The sequence below is a fragment of the Gasterosteus aculeatus genome, chromosome 4 (assembly GCF_964276395.1).
Source record: "Gasterosteus aculeatus chromosome 4, fGasAcu3.hap1.1, whole genome shotgun sequence".
NCBI classification, from domain to species: Eukaryota; Metazoa; Chordata; class Actinopteri; order Perciformes; family Gasterosteidae; genus Gasterosteus; species Gasterosteus aculeatus.
Genome location: NC_135691.1, coordinates 5,015,559 through 5,036,435, shown reverse-complemented (window position 1 = coordinate 5,036,435; position 20,877 = coordinate 5,015,559). Strand labels below are relative to the sequence as shown.

General features: G+C 41.7%; 1 protein-coding gene across 2 annotated transcripts in view; it reads right to left on the bottom strand.

The window, feature by feature from the left end:
• Positions 1–249: 249 nt before the first annotated feature.
• mgat4b (alpha-1,3-mannosyl-glycoprotein 4-beta-N-acetylglucosaminyltransferase B) overlaps positions 250–20,877 on the bottom strand; it is a 49,742-nt gene continuing 29,114 nt past the window's right edge. Inside the window, exons 5-15 of one of the 2 annotated variants that reach the window (XM_040172610.2) lie at positions 16,532–16,578; positions 15,257–15,370; positions 14,215–14,290; positions 13,344–13,458; positions 9,961–10,091; positions 9,768–9,875; positions 8,096–8,289; positions 7,790–7,868; positions 6,850–6,937; positions 3,914–4,026; positions 250–1,901 (exon numbers count right to left, since the gene is read on the bottom strand). In XM_040172610.2, coding sequence (XP_040028544.2) covers positions 1,878–1,901; positions 3,914–4,026; positions 6,850–6,937; positions 7,790–7,868; positions 8,096–8,289; positions 9,768–9,875; positions 9,961–10,091; positions 13,344–13,458; positions 14,215–14,290; positions 15,257–15,370; positions 16,532–16,578 — 1,089 coding nt within the window. In that variant the 3' untranslated portion in view covers positions 250–1,877. Of the gene's footprint in view, positions 1,902–3,913; positions 4,027–4,872; positions 5,131–6,849; positions 6,938–7,789; positions 7,869–8,095; positions 8,290–9,767; positions 9,876–9,960; positions 10,092–13,343; positions 13,459–14,214; positions 14,291–15,256; positions 15,371–16,531; positions 16,579–20,877 lie in introns of those variants that run through there. The other variant, XM_078100557.1, reaches the window with a different exon arrangement.

Sequence of the window (20,877 nt, the reverse complement as noted above, 5' to 3'; positions counted from 1 at the left end):
GACTTTTATTGTGAAGAACCCATTTTTCAGGGCCACTCTGGATTACTTCCTGTCACCTCATAGGGGGGGGGTTCAATTCACACCAGCAGCTTCTCCTTAATTGGCTCAGTCGCAGCAGAGTGATGCTTGGTAATTTTCCCTTTGATTAACTTGAAAACATTTTCAGAAATCTGTCCACCAAAACCCCGCCCCCAAGCCGGGAAACCAGAAGGCCTTCCGCCACACACCTGCGCCCAAATGCAAAGAAAATCATTTAAAGTTCCGTCTTTATTACAAGTCACAGATTGGATAGAAGTTGAGGATCATTTAAATAGTTTTTATCTAAAGGATACAAAAGACAAACACAGGATTATAGCAATGCATTCCAGTGCATCTTATAGAGAAAATAAAAAGACCTAGAGATATCGCTCAGTTCTCTCCAGATCTGTGTTTCTTTTTCATCTGAAAATCCAACAAGGAAGTTTTGACAGAAGAGCTGATCTTGTGGAATTACTAATAATTAATAAATAACTAAGCAATCAAAGGATCTTCTGATTTACAGGAACATAAAAGCCTTTTTTAAATTGTTTTTATTCTAATCTGAATTCTGCATATTGATTGTTGATGTCTTGGTGGGATTATTATTATATTAATTTCAAGCCCCGTTGGCCGCCCCCATGAAAACACAAGGACATGTGGACTCTTTAAAGAGTGAAAATAATAATTTGAGGGAACACAAAGAGACTAAATCAAGGTAAAAAATTAAACCCGACGGTTGTTTCAGCAAAAGAGTTGACAAGAGATTAAAAGAGAGAGAAAAGACATGAATCTCTGCACCTGTAAAGTACACAACAGCAAAGGAAACTCGAGTAGCGGACGAGTACGTAGGAGTACTTTAAAGTACTCTTAAGCACCTCGGAGTATTGCATTGTACTGTAGAGTATTTTAAAGCACTGCAAAGTACAGCAGAGAATGTAAGAATATTAGAAAAATAATAGCACTGAAATACAATTCTCGTCCATTGTCTCATTGTCTTACTGTCCAATGCTGTGCACCAGCCGCCATGTCAAATTCCTTGTGCGTCTAACATATTTTGGCAATAAATGTTCCTGATTCCTGATTAAATGACTATAAAGTTTATTAGATGACTGCAAAGTTAATTTTAGTGCTGTAAAGTACAGTCAGTTCAAACAGAACTGTAGCACAATTTAAAGTACTTTGAAGTAAGTAAAGTACTGTAGAGTAGTGTAAAGTAAATCAAAGTACTACAGCAGTAGTCTATAACAAGGCCTCAGTTAACTTAAAATAAAACAACTTTAAAAGACTTCTTTGAAAAAGTGAAACAACAGCCGTCGTCATCAGTAGTTTAAAGCAACATAGATGTGTGAAGGCCGAGGTTTGCAGCAAAGGATTCTGGGTACTTTTGTCCGTGGACCAGTCTGGGTTTGAAGTGAGTCTGCTCTTCGTCTTCGTTAAGGCAAACCTATGAACCCCCCGAGCAGCAGCTACAGACGCACATCGACACACTGAGAGGGCATTCATATGGAAGTGTGTACATCTCTATGCATATATGCACATACACGGTTACTGTTGAAGGGGGAGGGGGGGGGGGGGTAGAAAGGCCCGGACCAACCGCCTACAAACAAGAAAGAGGCCTTTTGAGTCTTTTGAAGCAGCAGGGTTTAGAGGATGTGGCGCCGTTGCCTCGGCGACTACCAGTGTTTTCAACATCTACCCTTTCCTGTATATACAACATAAACACAGCTTCCTCCTCAGCCGGCAGGGGGGGAGCGACCGGGAGGCCGGCCTTCAGGGTTCAGGGTCCTCTTCGGCCACTGCAGCGGCAAGGTCCGTCCAGACGGAGGGGCTGTGGCACCGCCGGTGAGAATCCGGGAGGTTCACTCTGCTTTCTTTATAAAGATCTGAGTTGGGGGGGACCGGAGAAAAAAAGCGTGAAAGCGCGGTTAGTACAACACGTCGTGCAGGAAGATGATACAGTTACGACAAGTGTGTACTTAAAGCTCAGAACATATTTAACATACTTATCCATAATAACAATAATAATATTCAATGATTATCAAGGTCTACATTTTTTAAAATCCCACGTCCCGTTTTCTGCCGCTGACATTAATTGTTCATTATTGCAGATTCATTTTATTGGATATGGAGCCCTTCGTTTGATTATATTTGTTGATTGACACAGCTGATACCTAATTTGCAACCCCCTCAAAAAAAAAGTCAGTAAACCATCAAATATTCAAAATGTTATACTTTTACTTTGCTATGGTAATTGTATACTATATTTCTAGATTGATTCATTATTATGTTTAATGGTGCATAGTAATGTGTTTAGAGCTTTGTGTTAAGAAGTTTAACGGATCTATTTTATATTCATGTGAAAACATCACCAACACAACATTTTAGAGTTTAAGTGTGAACACGTGTCACACATGAGTGGAGACAAAACTGTATTTACACCCTGATGGTTAGCGATAAACTTGTGAATGTGAGAGGGAGCTGTACTGATTAACATCAGTCCGTTACACCAACTTCATGAAAGCCTCTCAGACTAAAGCGTTCTTCAAAGGATTAACATGGAGATGGCTTCTCCTCAGTGAAAGGTCAAAGGTCAGGGGTCCACTCTGCTCTCTGGTACAGTGGAACTAATCCTTATACAACGCAATACTTTGAGGGCGGTTAGCTTCCACTAAAACAAAATTACTCTTTGACCTTTGAAGTTTTTAAGGGTTATTTGCAGATGTTTAGAAGTTGTTCACTCAGCTCTAATTATTTAGATGGTGGAAGGCCGCTCAAAGCCTCTCCAAAACCTCAGAAACATGTCATGAATCTCCCTTTCAAAAGCATCCAGGAAACACCCTTAAGGACTTCTGGAATCCCGTAAAACATTATTGTCAAGGACACGGAGGATGTTCCATAATACCCCCTGCTTTTCAAGGATGCATCATTGACCCCCCAAAACCCCATGAAATCCTATCACACGCTCCTAAATGGGAATTCCTAAGAAGCTCTAGAGCGTGGTTTTGGTGCCCTCTTTGAAGTCCCTAGAACCTTCAAGGACACCAAAACCGTATCATATACAACCCTTTTAAAAAACGATACCTCTGAATGAGCATTTGGAACAACTCAATAGAAGACCTGCTGGAGGCTTTGGACTTTGGATCTAGACAAAGAAGACGGAACATTCTAGACATCCAAAAAGACCAAAGTTGGTACTTAGTATCTGATGAAATCCAATCCCAGTATCAGTACCTGTCTGATCTCCATGACCTCCCGCAGGGACGACATCATGGAGCATCAACCAAAGAAACCTCTTTGAAAGGTGTGCAGCCTTTGTAGGCATCTTCCTGAACCCCTCCATCTACCTCTCAAACCTCCAAAACCCTTTTTGGAACGACTTCAACTGTGGTAACATCCTTCTTAAAGCCCCGTAAAGCGCTTCAACATCTCTTTAAACCCTAAATCCAGACCACCTCCGCAGGAACCCATGAACTGAAATGAGGAATCGAGAACACGCTCTTTTTTTCGCAGTGTCACGGTGTGGTTTTATTTCCTGTCTTATTTTGTAGTTTTCTGCTTCTTGTCTCCCTGGGTAACTTCACTTCCTGCCTTGTCCTGTCATCCCCTGTGATTGTCTGAATGTTTCCACCTGTGTCCAATCACCTGCACCTCTCTAGTGTATTTAAGCGGTGTGTGTCTCCCGTCACTTGTCGCGTCATTGTCTATCGTCTTGGACGGTCCTCGGTCCTGCCTGTCTTTTTGCCCCCTGTTTGTGTGTGTTTTTGCCCGTTTGCTTTTTGACTATTAAAGTCTTCTTTTGTTAATCGAACTCTGGATTTGAGTCCTGCCTTCCCCGCAACCCCTGACACGCAGGTACGATAAGAACCCTGGTTCTGGTCCGGGCATTTTTTTTTACCTCGCTGAGGATCACCCAGACCGGCGAGTCCGTCAACACCGAGAGCCGCATGGCCTCCAGGGGCCCGAAGGTGGGGTCCACCTCGCCCTCCGCAAGGCCGCTCTTGAACGTTCCTGAAGAAGACGAAGGTCAATGAGATCGATGCACCCGGTGACTGGAATCTATGGCACTGTCTGGACTCACTCCCAGAATGCATTGCAACCCTAAAGCGGTTTCTCCAATAAAATCAGAGCATTCGGTAACTTATATAAAAATGAAGGATTAGACAGAACATTTAAATATTTGTACAGTTCATGCCAGTAAAGAATTTGTTACTTTCAGATGATGTAACGATATTGATAATGTTGATGCGTTAATAACAAATTATTTGGAGTATTAAAACTAATTTTAATAATGTTGTGATTTAGAATGTTAAAGTATTGATTACTATTGTTCTTTCTTTATTCGTTGATAGTAATTAAAGGGTTTTTATGCCGTTTGAGACGATTGTCATGGTTGTTAATGTAACCAGAGATCCATGAACAACTACTCATGAACGGATGTTTCTTTTCCTATCTTACATTCATTCGTCCTCCTTGGAGTCTTGTTCAGTCTTATTTTCTTACAGTGACGGTTTTTGTGTGACTTCACCTCAACAGTGCGGTAATCCCTCTGAGGGTTTACTCACTGGGATTATCACGTTGCCAGGTACGAGCGTGTGACCGATATCCCTGCAAAGAGCAGCGTCTCGGGGGGGCTTATTGTTCATCACCAGGTGTTATTGTTGCTTTAATTCAATATCCAGACACGTGTACGACCGCCTGAGAGGTTTTCTCAGGAACAGACAGGACTAAAACATTGTTAACATGAGTCTCTATTGGACATTTGTGAGCTGACGTTGGCCTCAAAAGGAAAAGTCAGTGAAATCCATCCTCTGGGGAGCATGAATGTGTGCAATTTACATGCTTCTTTTGCAATTTAGAAGAATACTAGGACAAGTAATTGATCGGGAGTCAGTTAATGGAGTTTGTGTGAATCATTAATCTATGAATTACCTGTTAAACCTGCAGAAAGGCCTCAAAATAAAATACCCATGAAAACCCCATGAATGTAAAGTCCTGATAGACCTTTATGGGTTATTTCAGGGAATATAAGGCGATGTGAGCAGGATGTCGGAAGGCGGGCAGCTGAAATTAATAGAGTGAGGTAGAGCCGGACAGATCGATCCCCCGACTCACCTGAAAAATAGATGAAGGGAGATGAAGAGCTGCTGGTAATTTATGATGTCAGATTAAAACATGTCTCTTCTTCTCTTCATGACTTTTGTTTCTTCTGGACCTACTTTTTACTACATTTCTCCAGGTGGATATAAATCGTTTGGACTGAAAGGTCAGAAAATACTTGTATGTTTCCAATGTTACATTGTTTTGTTTAAATTGAAAGGATATCCACTCGCCTATTTCCCAAATAATCCAGAATAAACTATTATTTCCTTTCAAATGTACGGGAAAATATTTATCCGTGATATGTAATATGATATCGCAATATTGATATGTATACATATAGTGCTAAAGTATGTATGAGTCCATCAAACTCATACGTGTTTTAACGCACTTATCTTATTTCTTTATATTGTTTTCATTTTTTGCTTGTATACTTTTATCTTATTGTATTCTATTTCATTCCATATTGCACCAATTCACCAAATTCCTCTGTGTGTAACACATGTGCCAATTTTGATTCTAATTAAGCTTAATAATTCATGAAACAGAATGATGGTGTACAAATAGGTAAGAAAAATAATAAGAAAAATAAGTCCTCACAAAGATAAAAGTACGGGACGACAAACACTGGAAGGTTTTCTCTGATATTTACAAGTTGGGCTGATGATGCAAAGTTTACTTTTTTGGGAACAATCTCATTTGATTATATGAGAGTCAAAGCCATAAAAACAGAAGAAGTAGAAGAGTATTTAGCAGCAACTGCTACATACCAGAGGTTCATGTCGTACTTCGTTCTGTGGTACCGCTCAGGTGTTAAGTAGTGGCTGCTTTTTGTTGCTTCTACTGGCATTACATCAAATGAAATTGTTCCCAAAACAGTGAACTTTACATCATCAGCCAAATTTGTAAATGTTCCACAAAACCTTTCAATGTGTGTGTGTGTGTGTGTGTGTGTGTGTTGTCTTGTACTTCTATGTTGGTGAGAACCAATTTTGTTCTGCTCTTCTTTTGTGTAAAGATTTGTTTGAAGGTCAAGATTTGTGAGTCCTCACAAACGTAGGAACATGAGAACAAGTGTGTGCGTGTTTGTTGTCATCGCTGCAAGAAAACGAGGAGGAGGAGGAGGAATGTTGTCCTGAATAACTTTCTTCTCGTTAACACAAAGGTCGTTGAGCTTGTGACACATTTCAACCCGTCTCCTGACTCCAGTTGTAATCCTTCACACGTCGAGATCTCACAGTCTTCATATTAACTTTGTTCTCTTCTAGTGAGAAAACAAGAGCGAAACTCAACCCTAAACTCTTAGCAGTTGATTTGATCTTGTTAGACATGTGAAATTGTCATAATTAGGAAACTAATCCCTCCATAGTGGTAAATATGTGTTTTGTTAGGGTAAAAGTTACCTTTAAATTGAATAAGTTCCTGCATTCTCTCTCTCCTCTGTGAGAAAATGACTTCTCTCTTCATTTATACCCTCACTAACAATTGTACACAAGAGTTTATGGTCTCAATCTCTAGTTTCAAGCCTTCCTCGATACAGCATGATGTTTATTTAGTAAATTATACTTAATTTAGAGTCAAACAGACCATAAAGCAGCGGGAGATTCAGGGCGGGGCTACACAGTGATTGACAGGTCTCAACCACAGCGTTATTTTACTGCCTGTTTTCACTTCATAGATGTTAATCGTCACCCCAGAAACAAAATGCAACTCTTCATTGTTTCGCTTACTCACCGATCCTGATGAATCCGTCTTCTGTTCGATGGTACTTTGGTGCTTTCTCCTTTCCCTCGGTCAAAGCCTCTTTGTCTGCCTGAATGTTCTGGAAAAACACACAAACACAAGCTCAAATTCAAATGAATTATCTTTGTGAAGTATAAATAATGTGTAAATAAAGTTTGTCTGTTCTGTACAAACAGACTTTATTTACACATCATTTATAATTAATAGATCATGTATAATTCAAGTTTGTTTGTTCTTCACAAACAGACTTTACACATTATACATATATACAGAATTAAAGTAGAATTAAAGTTTGAATTATTCCGTACAAACATGATCCCATGTAAGTATGGTGGAAATGTCTGTTACATATTTAAAAAGTATACATATTCATGGCTGGATGGATGATTCCATTGATGATTGAGTGGATGAATGGATGGATAAGTAGATAGATGGATAAGTGGATGGATGAATGGATGGATGGCTGCGTAGATGAATGGATGTATAAGTAGATAGATGGATAAGTGGATATATGAATGGATGGATGGCTGCGTAGATGAATGGATGGATAAGTAGATAGATGGATAAGTGGATATATGAATGGATGGATGGCTGCGTAGATGAATGGATGGATAAGTAGATAGATGGATAAGTGGATATATAAATGGATGGATAAGTAGATAGATGGATAAGTGGATATATGAATGGATGGATGGCTGCGTAGATGAATGGATGTATAAGTAGATAGATGGATAAGTGGATATATGAATGGATGGATGGCTGCGTAGATGAATGGATGGATAAGTAGATAGATGGATAAGTGGATATATGAATGGATGGATGGCTGCGTAGATGAATGGATGGATAAGTAGATAGATGGATAAGTGGATGGATGAATGGATGGATGAATGAATAGATGAGTGGATGCATTGTAACTGGATTAAAGACTCACGTCGAAAGGTAGAACCTCCACTGACGTGTTGAAGAGTTTGTCTCCCGGATGTTCGATGTTCCCGCTCCGAAAAAAAAACCTGATAGAGGAAGAAAGAAGTTCAAAATAATTTATAAATAAATGTATTGTGATTTTATATGTTAACCCCAAAGTGCCCTGAAGTATCTCATACTGTTGTTGTATCTTTGAGCTCAATTCACATGAAGCTCTCCTTCTTCTGCGCTCTTCTTGCACACATTGTATCTGAGAGTGTATCACCAGGTGATCCTCACACCCGTATAACACCTGTGGCTCCCTGGTGCTCACCTCTCAATGCGGACCGGCGTGAAGAATCGTATCCGAATGAAATCCCCCGCCACGGGCGTGAAGGCCCAGAAGAAGTCCTCCCCCAGGTAGGCTTTCTCCAGCGTGAAGTGCTGGTAGGTCTTCATGCTGGTCGTCACCTCCGCCAGCGGGTTAGCGTGACCCTTATGGAGGGTCTGTTTCCCAAAGTCCTTGTCCTGCAACGCATCGGGGAGGTCGCTGAGGTCAAATGTGGTTAAATTAGAACGTTTATTTCACATGCTTATCGGAGGGGGGGTCGTGTTCCAGTGTGTGCTCGTGTGTGGCCTCTCTGTATTTTTGGAGAGAGATGAAGATGACGGCATTGTGCGCCGAGCAGAAAGTAATGCTAACAGTCAGCCACCCGGAATTAGCCTTGTTCCACGGACTGGTATCGTCTCCAGCTGCAGATGACTAACGCACCTGTGGTTCGCTGCACAGACGCTAAAGATACGAGCAGAAGAAGCGCGGCCGCCGGCGTTATTGTGATGCACTTGAAAGGCTTGGAGGGCAGCAGCTGTGTTTAGCCTGCGTCTGCACGCGGCCCGAGCGTCCCTGAATTGCCCCCAATATGCCCCATTGATTGGAGCAGATTGCCGCGGCGGTCCTGATACCCGTCGCTCCGGAGGTAGCGACGGAGACGCCGGGAGACGCGGCGCGTTCGAGTCTGCCGAGGCGTTTGATCTCCATCCCTGTGGAGGCTAAACTTCAGCTGGACCTCATTGGCCTCCTTTCCTCCCTTCCCAGTCCTCCTCCCTTCCCAGTCCTCCTCCCTTCCCAGTCCTCCTGCCTCCTCCCTTCCCAGTCCTCCTCCCTTCCCAGTCCTCCTGCCTCCTCCCTTCCCAGTCCTCCTCCCTTCCCAGTCCTCCTGCCTCCTCCCTTCCCGGTCCTCCTCCCTTCCCAGTCCTACTCCCTTCCCAGTCCTCCTCCCTTCCCAGTCCTCCTCCCTTCCCAGTCCTACTCCCTTCCCAGTCCTCCTCCCTTCCCAGTCCTCCTCCCTTCCCAGTCCTACTCCCTTCCCAGTCCTACTCCCTTCCCAGTCCTCCTGCCTCCTCCCTTCCCAGTCCTCCTCCCTTCCCAGTCCTCCTCCCTTCCCAGTCCTCCTCCCTCTGTGGTTCCTCAGGTGTCACCTCCATGTTGTAACTGCACGTTTAAGGGCTGAAATAACCTGAAGCTTGAATGAATACAACCCACCAGTTACCTCAACATGGAAATGTTTGTATCAGTCCGGAACAATATCACAGGAATCTAAAGAAGTACAAATATAGTAATATTATTTATTAACAGTATACTTTATATAGAAATACCAGGATTAAGCAGAATGTGGCCGAACAATTTGAAGGCAGGACAAAATATAGATCTCTAAATCTCTAAGACGTTATCCAGTCAGTGTGTGTAAGTATTACAGTATTTTAATGGACAAATCCAATTTAGATAAATAGATAAATCGCTATTGATAATTAGTGTAAAAGATCATTTTTGTTTGTGAAAGTATTTAGGAGAGAAATCGAAACATTAAAAAAAAGTACCGTAAAACCTGAAAAACATATAAAGTGATGAAAGTATTCACATTTTTAACTGCTGTTGGCGGATGTCACAAACACAGGCACACACACACAGACACACAGACACACAGACACAGACACACACACAGTACCTTGAGCTTCTGTATCTTTCCAGCCAGAGACGAGTGAGTGCCGACGTGCTGGAAGAGCGACGGCTTGAAGCGGATCCTCAGGTTGGCTTTCTGCCTGTCGCAGTGTTTCTGAAGGGAAAAAACACACAAAATAAACGTTTCACCTTCTTCGACAGCAACACGACGACGAGGACCAAGCGTGGACGTTCCTCACCGCGTCCTTCTCCGGGTTGCACACTTTGACCCACATGATGTGGTCCAGCAGCCAGTCGATGGGTTTGTCTTTGTAGAACATCAACATGAACTCCACAATGAGCGACAGGTCCAGAGACTTGAACATCTTTCCTGTCGGTGAAGAAGAGGAGGGACGTCCACTTCAGTTTCCACTTCAATTCACCTGTTTTTAACATTTATAGAATGCTTGTAAAGCACTTTGTGAAATTATGTTATTGAACACATTATCTTGCAACATCGTCATGGTTTTGAATAGGTTTTTACTTTCTAATTAATTTGCCATATTTGATTATTTTGGTTTTCTAGTAAAATAATAATTAGTAGTAGTATTTTTGGCAATTTAAAACCTTACGAGATTCTTTCTTTTCTCCACTATTATTGAAACAGAGTAGTTCTAAGATTATTAGTATTCATGTTGTGACAATTTAGTTTCATTAGGATCCACTAGACGTGAGAAGGAGACTTAATGTCTTCATATTCATCTGGTGGATCACATGAGTCTGCTGGAGGGAAACCTCGTCTTGGATTAAAGGTCACACAGAGCGCTGAAGAGAACAACGAGGAGTCAAAAGGGCCACAAGGAGATCCGGCCTCCTTCAGGGCCTCCCTGATGTGTCTGGACGTTTCATCCCCGAAGGCCCCAGAATAATAATTAATAAATAAAACAAAACAACCAAAGCCTGCGGACCGGAAAAGCTAAACTTAGCAAATCCAAATTTGAAGAGTTGAATTAGTGGACGACCCCGAAGCTTCTTTCCTCCTCGTCTGATTTAATCCAGTGAGTCAGTGAGGAAGGAGGAGGTTAGGGAGGAGCAGAGTGGGGTCTGAGCGGTTCAGTGAATACCAGGACCAGTGGGAGCACTGGGAAAAGGAGGGAAGGAGACCCGGGGGGAGGACAAAGGGTGAAGGGAAAGGAGGAGGACTGGGAGGAGGAAAGGAGGAGCAGAGGGGGCCAGAGCAGTTCAGAGGGCTCGTATAAACCATGACAAGGAAAGGAAGGAGGACCGGGGGGAAGACTGGGAAGAGCAAGGGTGGAGGACCAGGAGGAGAACTTGGAGGAGAAAGGCAGTAGGAAGGATGGAGGAAAGGAGAAGAAAAGATCATTATTATATTATAATAATTATATTATATATACTAACCCTAACCCAGAACTAATTTCTTCATGACTTTTGTATTTAGAAGAACAAGATGAAGAACAAAAAAAAAAAAACTGAACGAATCGGATCAATTCAGAAAGATGAAGTCAGTTATTGAGCTGCAGCCCCTCATCGATTGGCTGAGAGCGATAACGACTCCGATGAAGAGTTCTAAAATGATATTGTGTGAGAATGGAACTCTTCTTTCTGTGTGTGAGGCTTCGTCAGAGGGAGAAGAAGAAGAAGAAGAAGAAGAAGAAGAAGAAGAATTGGAGGAGAGAAAACCATGTGAAGAGGAAAAGGTGTTTTTCTGTGAGAACTTTATATAACAGTATATTCAGCTCTTATATCCTACGTATTGTGTATGAAAATATATATAGAAGCAGTCAGCATTATTTATATAATATTGTCATTATCAATATTATTATTACTTGTGTTCTAAATGTCATTATCATCATAATATTGTTATTGTTATTATTCTAATATAGTTATTATCCATTATCAGTATTATAATTATTATGTCTATTATCATTACCGTATCACTGTTATTATCACTATTATTGTTACTATTAGCATAATATTGTTATTATCACTGTTCTTACTGCAATAATTGAGCATTCTGAAGCAGAGACTCTTCACTTCGCTGCCCAGTTTCTCTCTTAAAGAAGAACAAAGAGTTTCTGATGAAGGGCAAGCGACGGACACTCGCTAAATACCCACAATGAAACAGTTTCATCAGCCTCACACACCAGGAGAATTACATCGAAGGGTTTATTTTGCTTGCTTTGCTGCATCAATTATTATTTTGCTGAAAACAAGAGCTTATATTTTCAACAACAGTGAAAATGTGTTTTGCACACATTGGTCAAAATTATTTAATAATCAGATTTAATCCAAAACGTTTCGGTTGAGCCTCTAAAATGAATCGGCGTCCCGTCAGCCTTTGGCGGCAGAGAGAATATCACACATAATGACATAATTGATCGCCAGTCAAATCAATAGTTCACACTTCAAATGTTTAATTTCTGGATGGAGGAAGCGGCGCCTGGAGCGCGGCGTCAGAGATTATCACTAAATGCAATCTTTAATGTTCTCCTCGCATCACTGACAACATACCAGAACGCTTATGGCTCAGAATAAGATCATCATAAGATTGAAGAAGTCGGTTAATTGCTGCTCCGCACCCAGGAATTAAGAGTCAGAGGATTAATCCAAGGATTATTTTGTGCGTTAATCAATCGAAAATATCGTGAAAAAAATGAGAAATACATAACTTCCATTATAATAACCAAAACAAATCCGTAGGTTCCCTAACGAGGGGCCGAGCACTCAGGGACCTATTAGAGCGAAGTGGAGCAGCAAAGCCTCATGGGAAGAAAGTGGTGCTGGGTAATTGTGTGTGTGTGTGTGTGTGTGTGTGTGTGTGTGTGTGTGTGTGTGTGTGTGTGTGTGTGTGTGTGTGTGTGTGTGTGTGTGTGTGTGTGTGTGTGTAAGAGAGAGCGAATGAAGCAGTAAATGTGTGAGTGTAGAGTCTTGAGTTGTAAAAACAGAATAGAAGCAGAAGAAGACAAAAGCTTCCTCCAGAAATACACACGCTCTGTTTCTCACACGCTGTTCTGATCATTCATTTCCAAACCAGATTCAGAATAAAACTTAGTTAAATGTATTTCACTAAAAAATGAATATTTTAATTTTAAATGCGTAACAAAACACATTTAACGATCTGGAAAGAAAATATTTTGTCGTATATTTTCATACATAGTTGCATGATGGCAGATATCTTTCATTCTGGGTTTCCAGTCGTTGCCGATCTGAACCATCTAATCAATAAGACTCGCTGATCAGACCTGGTGTCTGTCGGAGCTTAAAGGAGATATCTGACTCCAGATCAGCGGGTTCCAGGAGGATTAGAAAGCAGATCATTGATCTGCTGGGTTTAATCCGACGGTTCAGTTTCACTATTATTAGTATTATTATTAACTATAACTACAAATATTCAAAGTAGTATTCCTATTTTATATATTTATTTATTTATTTTATTCTATTTTATTATTATAACTATTACCATCACTACTATTACTACATCATAATTATCATTATAGTGTGTATTGATATAATTATTAATGATTGTGTTAATAAAACTACTACTACTATTATTATTTAGATATGTATTTAATATTATCATTATTAATAATAATGTGAAGGTCAGTGGAGGTCAGTGACTCACCGATGAAGCCGAGCTGAGAGAACTCGAGGATCATCCATTCTTCTGACGGCTGCTGCAACGCAAAGTTCTTCATGGTGGTGAAAAAGTTCGGCCGAGCGACGATGTCGTCCTCCAGCTGGGAGACATGGAGGGAGGAGGTGGGGGGGGGGGGGGGTGCAAGCTTTATATATACTTACAAGGCGGTGGAGGTTATTTTACGGACTAAACTAAAGAATGACACAATCAATAAAATAAGCTGAACCCTCTAAAGAACTTCATAATGTCTTCATTAAAAAGGTCATTTGACTTATATTTGGTTAATGTCGTTGAGTAACCGGTCAGAATAGACTCACAGTAAAATGAAAGCTATGCTTCTAAGTCAGATGATGTTTCTGCTCTTATACGGTTTCTCTTTTTCTTAATCTTAAATATCTCCCAGTGATGTTTCTGTCTGTTTCTCTTCCTCTTTTCATCTTAAAAGGAACAAAGACTTGACACCCACATTAATGTGCCCATTAGTCTACCCACAATGCAACAGTTTCATCAGCAGGCTTACATCAAAGGCTTTTTTCCCTTTAATCTCACATCATTCATATTGAGTTGATTTGTGTTTATTTATATCGTATCACAGGACAGGAGAGTAGAAATATCAACACAGATGTGAAGAGGATTCACTAATTCACTAATATTTATTGTCGTGGGAGAACGCACTTAAACATAATCAACTTATTTTGCCAATTTGAACCATTAAATAACTAAATAAAAAATGTGAATTAATTTAATACATTTTTTTGTTTGTAATTTCATACATTAATAAATATTTTTTGTTAATTTCTGTGAATATTTCCTGTAGCAGAAATGCTTTTATAGTGACAGTTTCTTTCCTTGCTACCTGGACGTAGTAAGTTCCTTTAGACTGAGCGTACATCATCAGGAAACAGTAGTCCAGGTTCTGCTTCGTCCTCCACCTGAGGAAGAGGAGGAAGCTAAAACATTTGTTCGTAAAGTGATTACAGTCTTTTCAAAATCACAGCGTCCTGAAAAGGTAATTCAACTGCATTGCATTAACTGACTTATTCACATCCGTCTGTGAAGGAAGTATTTAGAATAAAAGTAATAAAAGACTCTTCTGAAGAATGTGTTAAAGCTGCATTCTCTCTAATGACTAGTAGGGGCGGCATCAGTTAAACCTTCTCCATTCTTTAGATAAATAAAGCACAACAAACAAATGTTTCCACTTGTTTTTACTGTTTTCATTTCTTCCTTTTACGTCTGATGTCATTTCAAATCTAAATCCAGATGTTTCCTCTAAACTCGTGAGAATGTATGAGAAGAAGCGTCTTTGTGTGAAGTGAAGTCGTGCTCCTGCTCCTCCAACGCTTATTGTGTCAATAATCCCGCTGAGGTTTAAACACACCTGGTTTACACCTGTCCTAAAGAGGTAACTACAGCTAGTTAAAAATCACAACAAACATCAACAACAACAATATCAATAACAACTTCCTACATTTCGGATTCCACGGCCCCTAAAAGGTTGAATCTATCCTCCCCTACATTAACTTCCTGCATCCTTCCTTCCTCCTCCCCGTGTCCCCTCCCCCACTCCTCGCTCCCCCCCCCCCCCGACTTCTCTGTGTTTCCACGGAAACAGGGCCAAAGGGGCGAAGCAACAGGGTATTAACTAAGATGATGTCACCTCAATCTGCCTACTGTTTTATTTTCAGGGAGGGTTCTGTCAAGGAGATAAGGAAGGGAGCGGAGCAATTTAAGTTTGTGTGTCTTCGTTTCTCGCTGTGTGTGTTCATGTGTGTTTGTGTGTGTGTGTGCAGTTAGCTTGTTCAGTATCGTTCAGAGCTCCATGACAGGCTGACCGACGCCTGGGAAGTTGTTTAACACACACACACACACACACACACACACACACACACACACACCTGACTCTCTCCTTTGGGTCTCCGAAGGATTCTCGGAGTCGAGAGAAGTCCGGGTAGAAGTGGATGGACGGAGAGACGACTTCCAGAAGACCCGACTGAATCTCTGCTGGAAAACTGAGACATAAAGAAAACATAATGTATATTTTACATATATTTATATATAGTATAGTATCATATTATTTAAAGTGTGACACAGTGCACTTAATGCCGGGACAATAACGTTAATTAAAACTGAGACAAAAGCGAACTTCATGGTCATCACAACTACAAGTGAAAGGAGAAGAGAGACAGAAGAAGAAGGAGAAGAGGGGAGAGGGATGGCAAGAAGGAAGACGGGAAGGAGAGGAGATAAAGGGGACACGGTAGAGACGGTAAGAGGGACCAGGGAAAAGGTTGTAGGCAAGAAAACGAGAATGAGAGAAAAAGGAGGAAAGACGGAGAAAAAGGAGATAGGGAATAAAAAGGAGGATGAGAGAGGAGGAAAGAAAATCATTGGAGGCAGGAAAAAAAGCAAGGATGAGGGAGAAGGAAATAAGGACATAGGATGTAGTGAAAAAATCAAGGATGAGGGAGAAGGAAATAAGGATGTAGGATGTAGGGGGAAAAGAAAGGATGCGGGAGAAGGAAATAAAGATGTAGGATGTAGGGGGAAAAGAAAGGATGCGGGAGAAGGAAATAAGGATGTAGGATGTAGGGGAAAAAGAAAGGATGAGGGAGAAGGAAATAAGGATGTAGGATGTAGTGAAAAAATCAAGGATGAGGGAGAAGGAAATAAGGACAGAGGATGTAGGGGGAAAAGAAAGGATGCGGGAGAAGGAAATAAGGATGTAGGATGTAGGGGAAAAAGAAAGGATGAGGGAGAAGGAAATAAGGATGTAGGAGCAGGTTGTGGTAAATAAAAAAAAGAGAAGGAAAATGAGCTGTGAGTGAAACCTTAACAAAGGGATGAAAAAAAGGAATTAGAGTGTAAGATAAAAAACATCATTCACGCGAGTGAGTGTGTGTGCGTGTGTGTGTGTGTGTGTGTGTGTGTGCGTGCGTGCGTGCGCTTGTGTGTGTGATAAATGAATCATGCTCCAACATGCTGCACTTTGATTGCATGCCGTAAACAATGGCGCACACACAGCTGTTCACACGCGATATAAAAGCCTGCAGGGTGCGAGCCGACATCAGAGACAACACACAAACACAAACACACGAACACACAAACGCCGTGTCTCCTCCCGGGCCGGTTGCCGGAGAAACCGCATCCCATCATGCAGGTGGACGACTTACAGGCGCTTCAGGTTGTCTGCTACACTGCTGGCGTACTGCTGGTCGGCCTGAAGACACACAACACACAGGAAGTTAACAGGTTCAGGTTATTCATATTTAACATCACACCAAGGCCGTTACTACAAAACACCAGCAACGCGTGTTGTTACGTGAATTTTCTGAATAAAATACTTTGCTGGGTTCAAGAACACTGTTGAATACTACATAACTCAATGTAGTGAAAGAGATAATGAAACAGTTGGTATGGTTCCGCAAAAGAAGGTGAAATACTCTGTTACTTTGGATGTTGCCAGATTTTCTGTGAAGATAAGTGAAGAAGATCTGTGAAGAAGTTTATTTTTTTTGATTGGATGTTGGAAGAAAACGCACAGTGTGAAGAGCAGCGACCGGGCGTCACTTTTTGAAATGTGTCGGTAAATATTTATATTCTTTTTTTATTTTATTTTGGTCACTTTATGATTCTTTTCTACAGGAGCATCACAGTGTTCATACTTCTACTTTGATAACAAGGTAAAAAGTATAAATACGGTAGAGAAAAGAAGAGAAGTGTATCTCTATTGAGATAAATAAATAGGTGTTTTTATTATTTTGTCCACCCCGATCCCTTCATTGGCTGCACGTTTCCCCGAGAAACAAGACGAGGATGTTTTCTCTGTTCTGCGCTAGTTGCCAAACTTATGTTCTTCATCACCGTAGCGTGTTGGAACACAACGCACACCCTCTCTCACTCACACACTCACTCACACACTCACACACACACACACACACACACACACTCACACACACGTGGTGGACTGACATCATGTGAACGTTTTTTCTTCTCACTTGAACAACAACATGAGCAATCGCTGACATCACAGTTGAACCCTCCTCTCGACCAATCAGGGTCCAGCTGGGACCCGATCATGTGGATGTGCAGGTCGCTCTCACACACTAACACTCACACACACAAATCTCCACCAGCCAAGGAGAGTGTGTGTCTGCAGGGAGCGTGTTTGTGTGCTTTGTTTCGAGGTCCTGACGGTGCCAGCTGGGTGGAGCTTACCACAGAGCTCGGCACTAACAAGGAGCAGACTAAGAGTTCACAGCGTCTTTTTTTAATGATTAATAAACTACACTTCTGTAACTAGGTACTAGGTCTTCTAGTATACTACATATCGGAGGGAACTATTTAACTTCTATCTCATTTATCTGATAACTTAAATGAAGGAGGTGTGCACGCACACTCACACTCACACACACACACTGGAGCAACAACAAGCTCTCGTGGACATCACAGAGCAATTGAGAACACAACAAAAGCTTTCACTTAAACACACATATGCAAAGTTTTCAGGAAAATCATTTGAAAATATGCCCACCACTATGGTGCAAATTCAAGGGAAACTTTTATTGTTTTTGGTTGATTCGGGGGCTACACATTCTGTAATACAACAAAAGTATTTTCCAGGTCAGAAACTTAGTGGAAAACAGGTTTTCTCACAAGGAGCTTCAGGGATGACTATTGTAGAGAGATTTACGGCACCTATGACCAGTACACACACTGACTCAACTGACCCTGAACCAGACATCACAGTAAAACATTCCTTTTTGCTGTCCTCTTGCTGTCCCATTAATCTAATGGGCAGAGACCTCATGTGTTCTTTCGGCATTAGCCTCATCTCCACTCCTACAGGGTTGCAAGTGGTGAGATGCAGAGCCATTGACCAGATGGCAAATACAGTTATATGTGATCCAATGTTTGTGTACCAGTGGTGGCTTCCGGTTGACCCACAATCAGAACTGTCCCACCTGGCAGCATCACGCGTCCAGCCTGAGACAGAGTGCATGGATGCTTCATATCTCCACTGCACAGCTCATGTGTCACATGGGCCAGATAAGCAATATGATGCATTATTTCTACAGGATCTGAATGATCAAATTGCATGTATGACATTGTTTTGGTCCACACTTAAATGTGCTGTTTCCGTTTCTCTCACCCCCTCTCAGCAGCACCTCTTTAATGTGGACTCTTCTTTCCCACACATCTCCTTGTCTAAAGCAGCAACAGACCAAAAGAGACCTGATTGGCTTCAACACGATCCGATGAGGAAGATTTTCACACGAATCGGGTAAGAAGTTGATATTCTGATTTTCAAACGGGGCTTCCTGAATTATAACGGGTGATAACAGATTACAAAGACGGGTATTTAGTACTTTGGGATTTTTTTTAAATTATTTTTTCTCTCTCTTCTTAGAAAATCCAAATTTCGGTTATTTGATTGGGCTTCTAATGATGATAACTTGTCTTTTTATCCGGTTATTTGAAAAATGTGTATAAAATTATAAGAGTAATTGTACAGTATTTCCGGTTCATCAGCATCCAACTTTTTACTGAGGAAGACAGGGAGCAATGTGCGTATTACGATTGTATTCAGACTAACACTCTGAAAACGCATAATTGTGACCCTTGACCAAAGAGGAAGACAGGGGCAATTGACAATTGTGACCCTTGACCGAAGGGGAAGATAGGAGGGATTTTGAGAGTTCACTGAAGTCGCAAAATCTCAGCCCTTGACCTAACAGGAAGACAGGAACAATATCGGGGTTTTCGGACAGAAGTCTGAGAACAGATATTTGCGCCCTTGACCTATATTTATTAACCAATAGTTCTGGTTGGGTTTTAACTTGTATTTTTCCTACGTAAAAGAAAATCAAGACTTATAGTGACGACTATATTTTAAGTAATAAAAAGTATACTTCACCACGCCTGAAAGATGGGTGGTGTACACGGTAAAGGTAAAAAGGAAATGGGTTCTCCGGAGGGACCCATTGTGGATCTGATGAGAAGGAAATATGGAGATCAATCTCTAGAGTTTTTGCCCGAGTGGTCAAAAGATTTTGGGTTCCCTGCAAATGGTTCTTTCAGTAGAATAAAACTGAACATGTTACGAACAGGCTTAGAGGGAAAAGAGAAGGGTATAAAATCTCAGAGGGTGATAAAAGGCAAAGACTTGGAGGACATTGAGAAACAAAGTAAATGGTTAAAATGGTGGGAGGATGAATGTGAATGTAGAGAAAGGAAACAAATGGCTAAAGAATTGACATGCGCAAAAACCACATTGGTTGAAAAAACAGATCCAAATGTTATTGAACAAAATGACCGATGTGCTTCTTCTCCCTTGTATCCGAGTCTCACGGGGGCTGGCGGCCCTCTCCTCAACACATGCCCACCACCGTACCCTGCTTCATCTGCGAACCAGCAACCTCCGTCTGCAGGAGCACATATCAAAGTTCACTACACCCGGCAGAGGGAGGAAAAGGAAGCGGCAGAGAAAGCAGCACAGGAACGACTCCTCGGCGAAGAGGAGGAAAAGAGACAGGCTGCTCTCCCCACTCGCTCTCGCTCTCCAGGAGCAACCGGAGGGGACACTTCTGCCATCAACAAACTGATTGCAGAGCAACCATCTACATCAGATGTTTTTTCCCCCTCTTTCGACCCAGAGGGAGTTCCCCCGGATGCAAAATCTGTGCTCCAAACCCCAATGATTCAAGTACCAGGACACTCAGGTCCCATACTTGTTTTCCTTGGACTGATACGGACATTAGAGCTGCAATGGCTCATCTCCCGCCGATACAGCACTCGGGAAGACTGTTTGCTGAAGCATTCATGGACTTCTGTAAGCAATTCCTGCCCAACTTTGCTGAAATTCGACGTGTTCTAATGAGTCACGTGGGTCCGACTCACTACCAGAAGCTCAACCAGCTGGTTGCAGGAGACACCAGTGCGGCAGACGTTGAATGGAGTTCAAATCAAAATAAGCCGTACAGAGACGCACTCACGGCTTTGAACGACGGCATAAAGACTTTGTTCCCTGACAAAGTGGATATGACTCCCATCAACAATACCAAGCAGGCAGCGGGTGAGTCCGTCCATGATTACTACCAAAGACTTCTCACAGTGTTTAATCTTAACAGTGGCATTCCACAACCCGCCGCGTTAGGAGACGCTCTGGGGACGTGGGAATCACACCTGAAGAATGCTTTCATGAATGGACTATTGCCCGACATAAAAATGAATGTGCAGCGCTCTGTTGCTGGAATGGAAGACTCGCGACTCGCGGATGTAAAGAAACATGCTGCGCATGCGCAATCCATGGACAGGAGTGGGAAAAAACACGCTACGACTTGAAACCGTTGATTACCGTTTCAAAAGCTTTGTAAACATGACTCTAGCTGGCCTTAAGGGTATTCGCGAGGAAATGACCGCCATGCGTTTAATGATTATGCAGAACCGCATGGTACTAGACCAATTGACCGCTGCCCAAGGAGGTGTTTGTGCTATCGTAGGAGAATATTGCTGTACG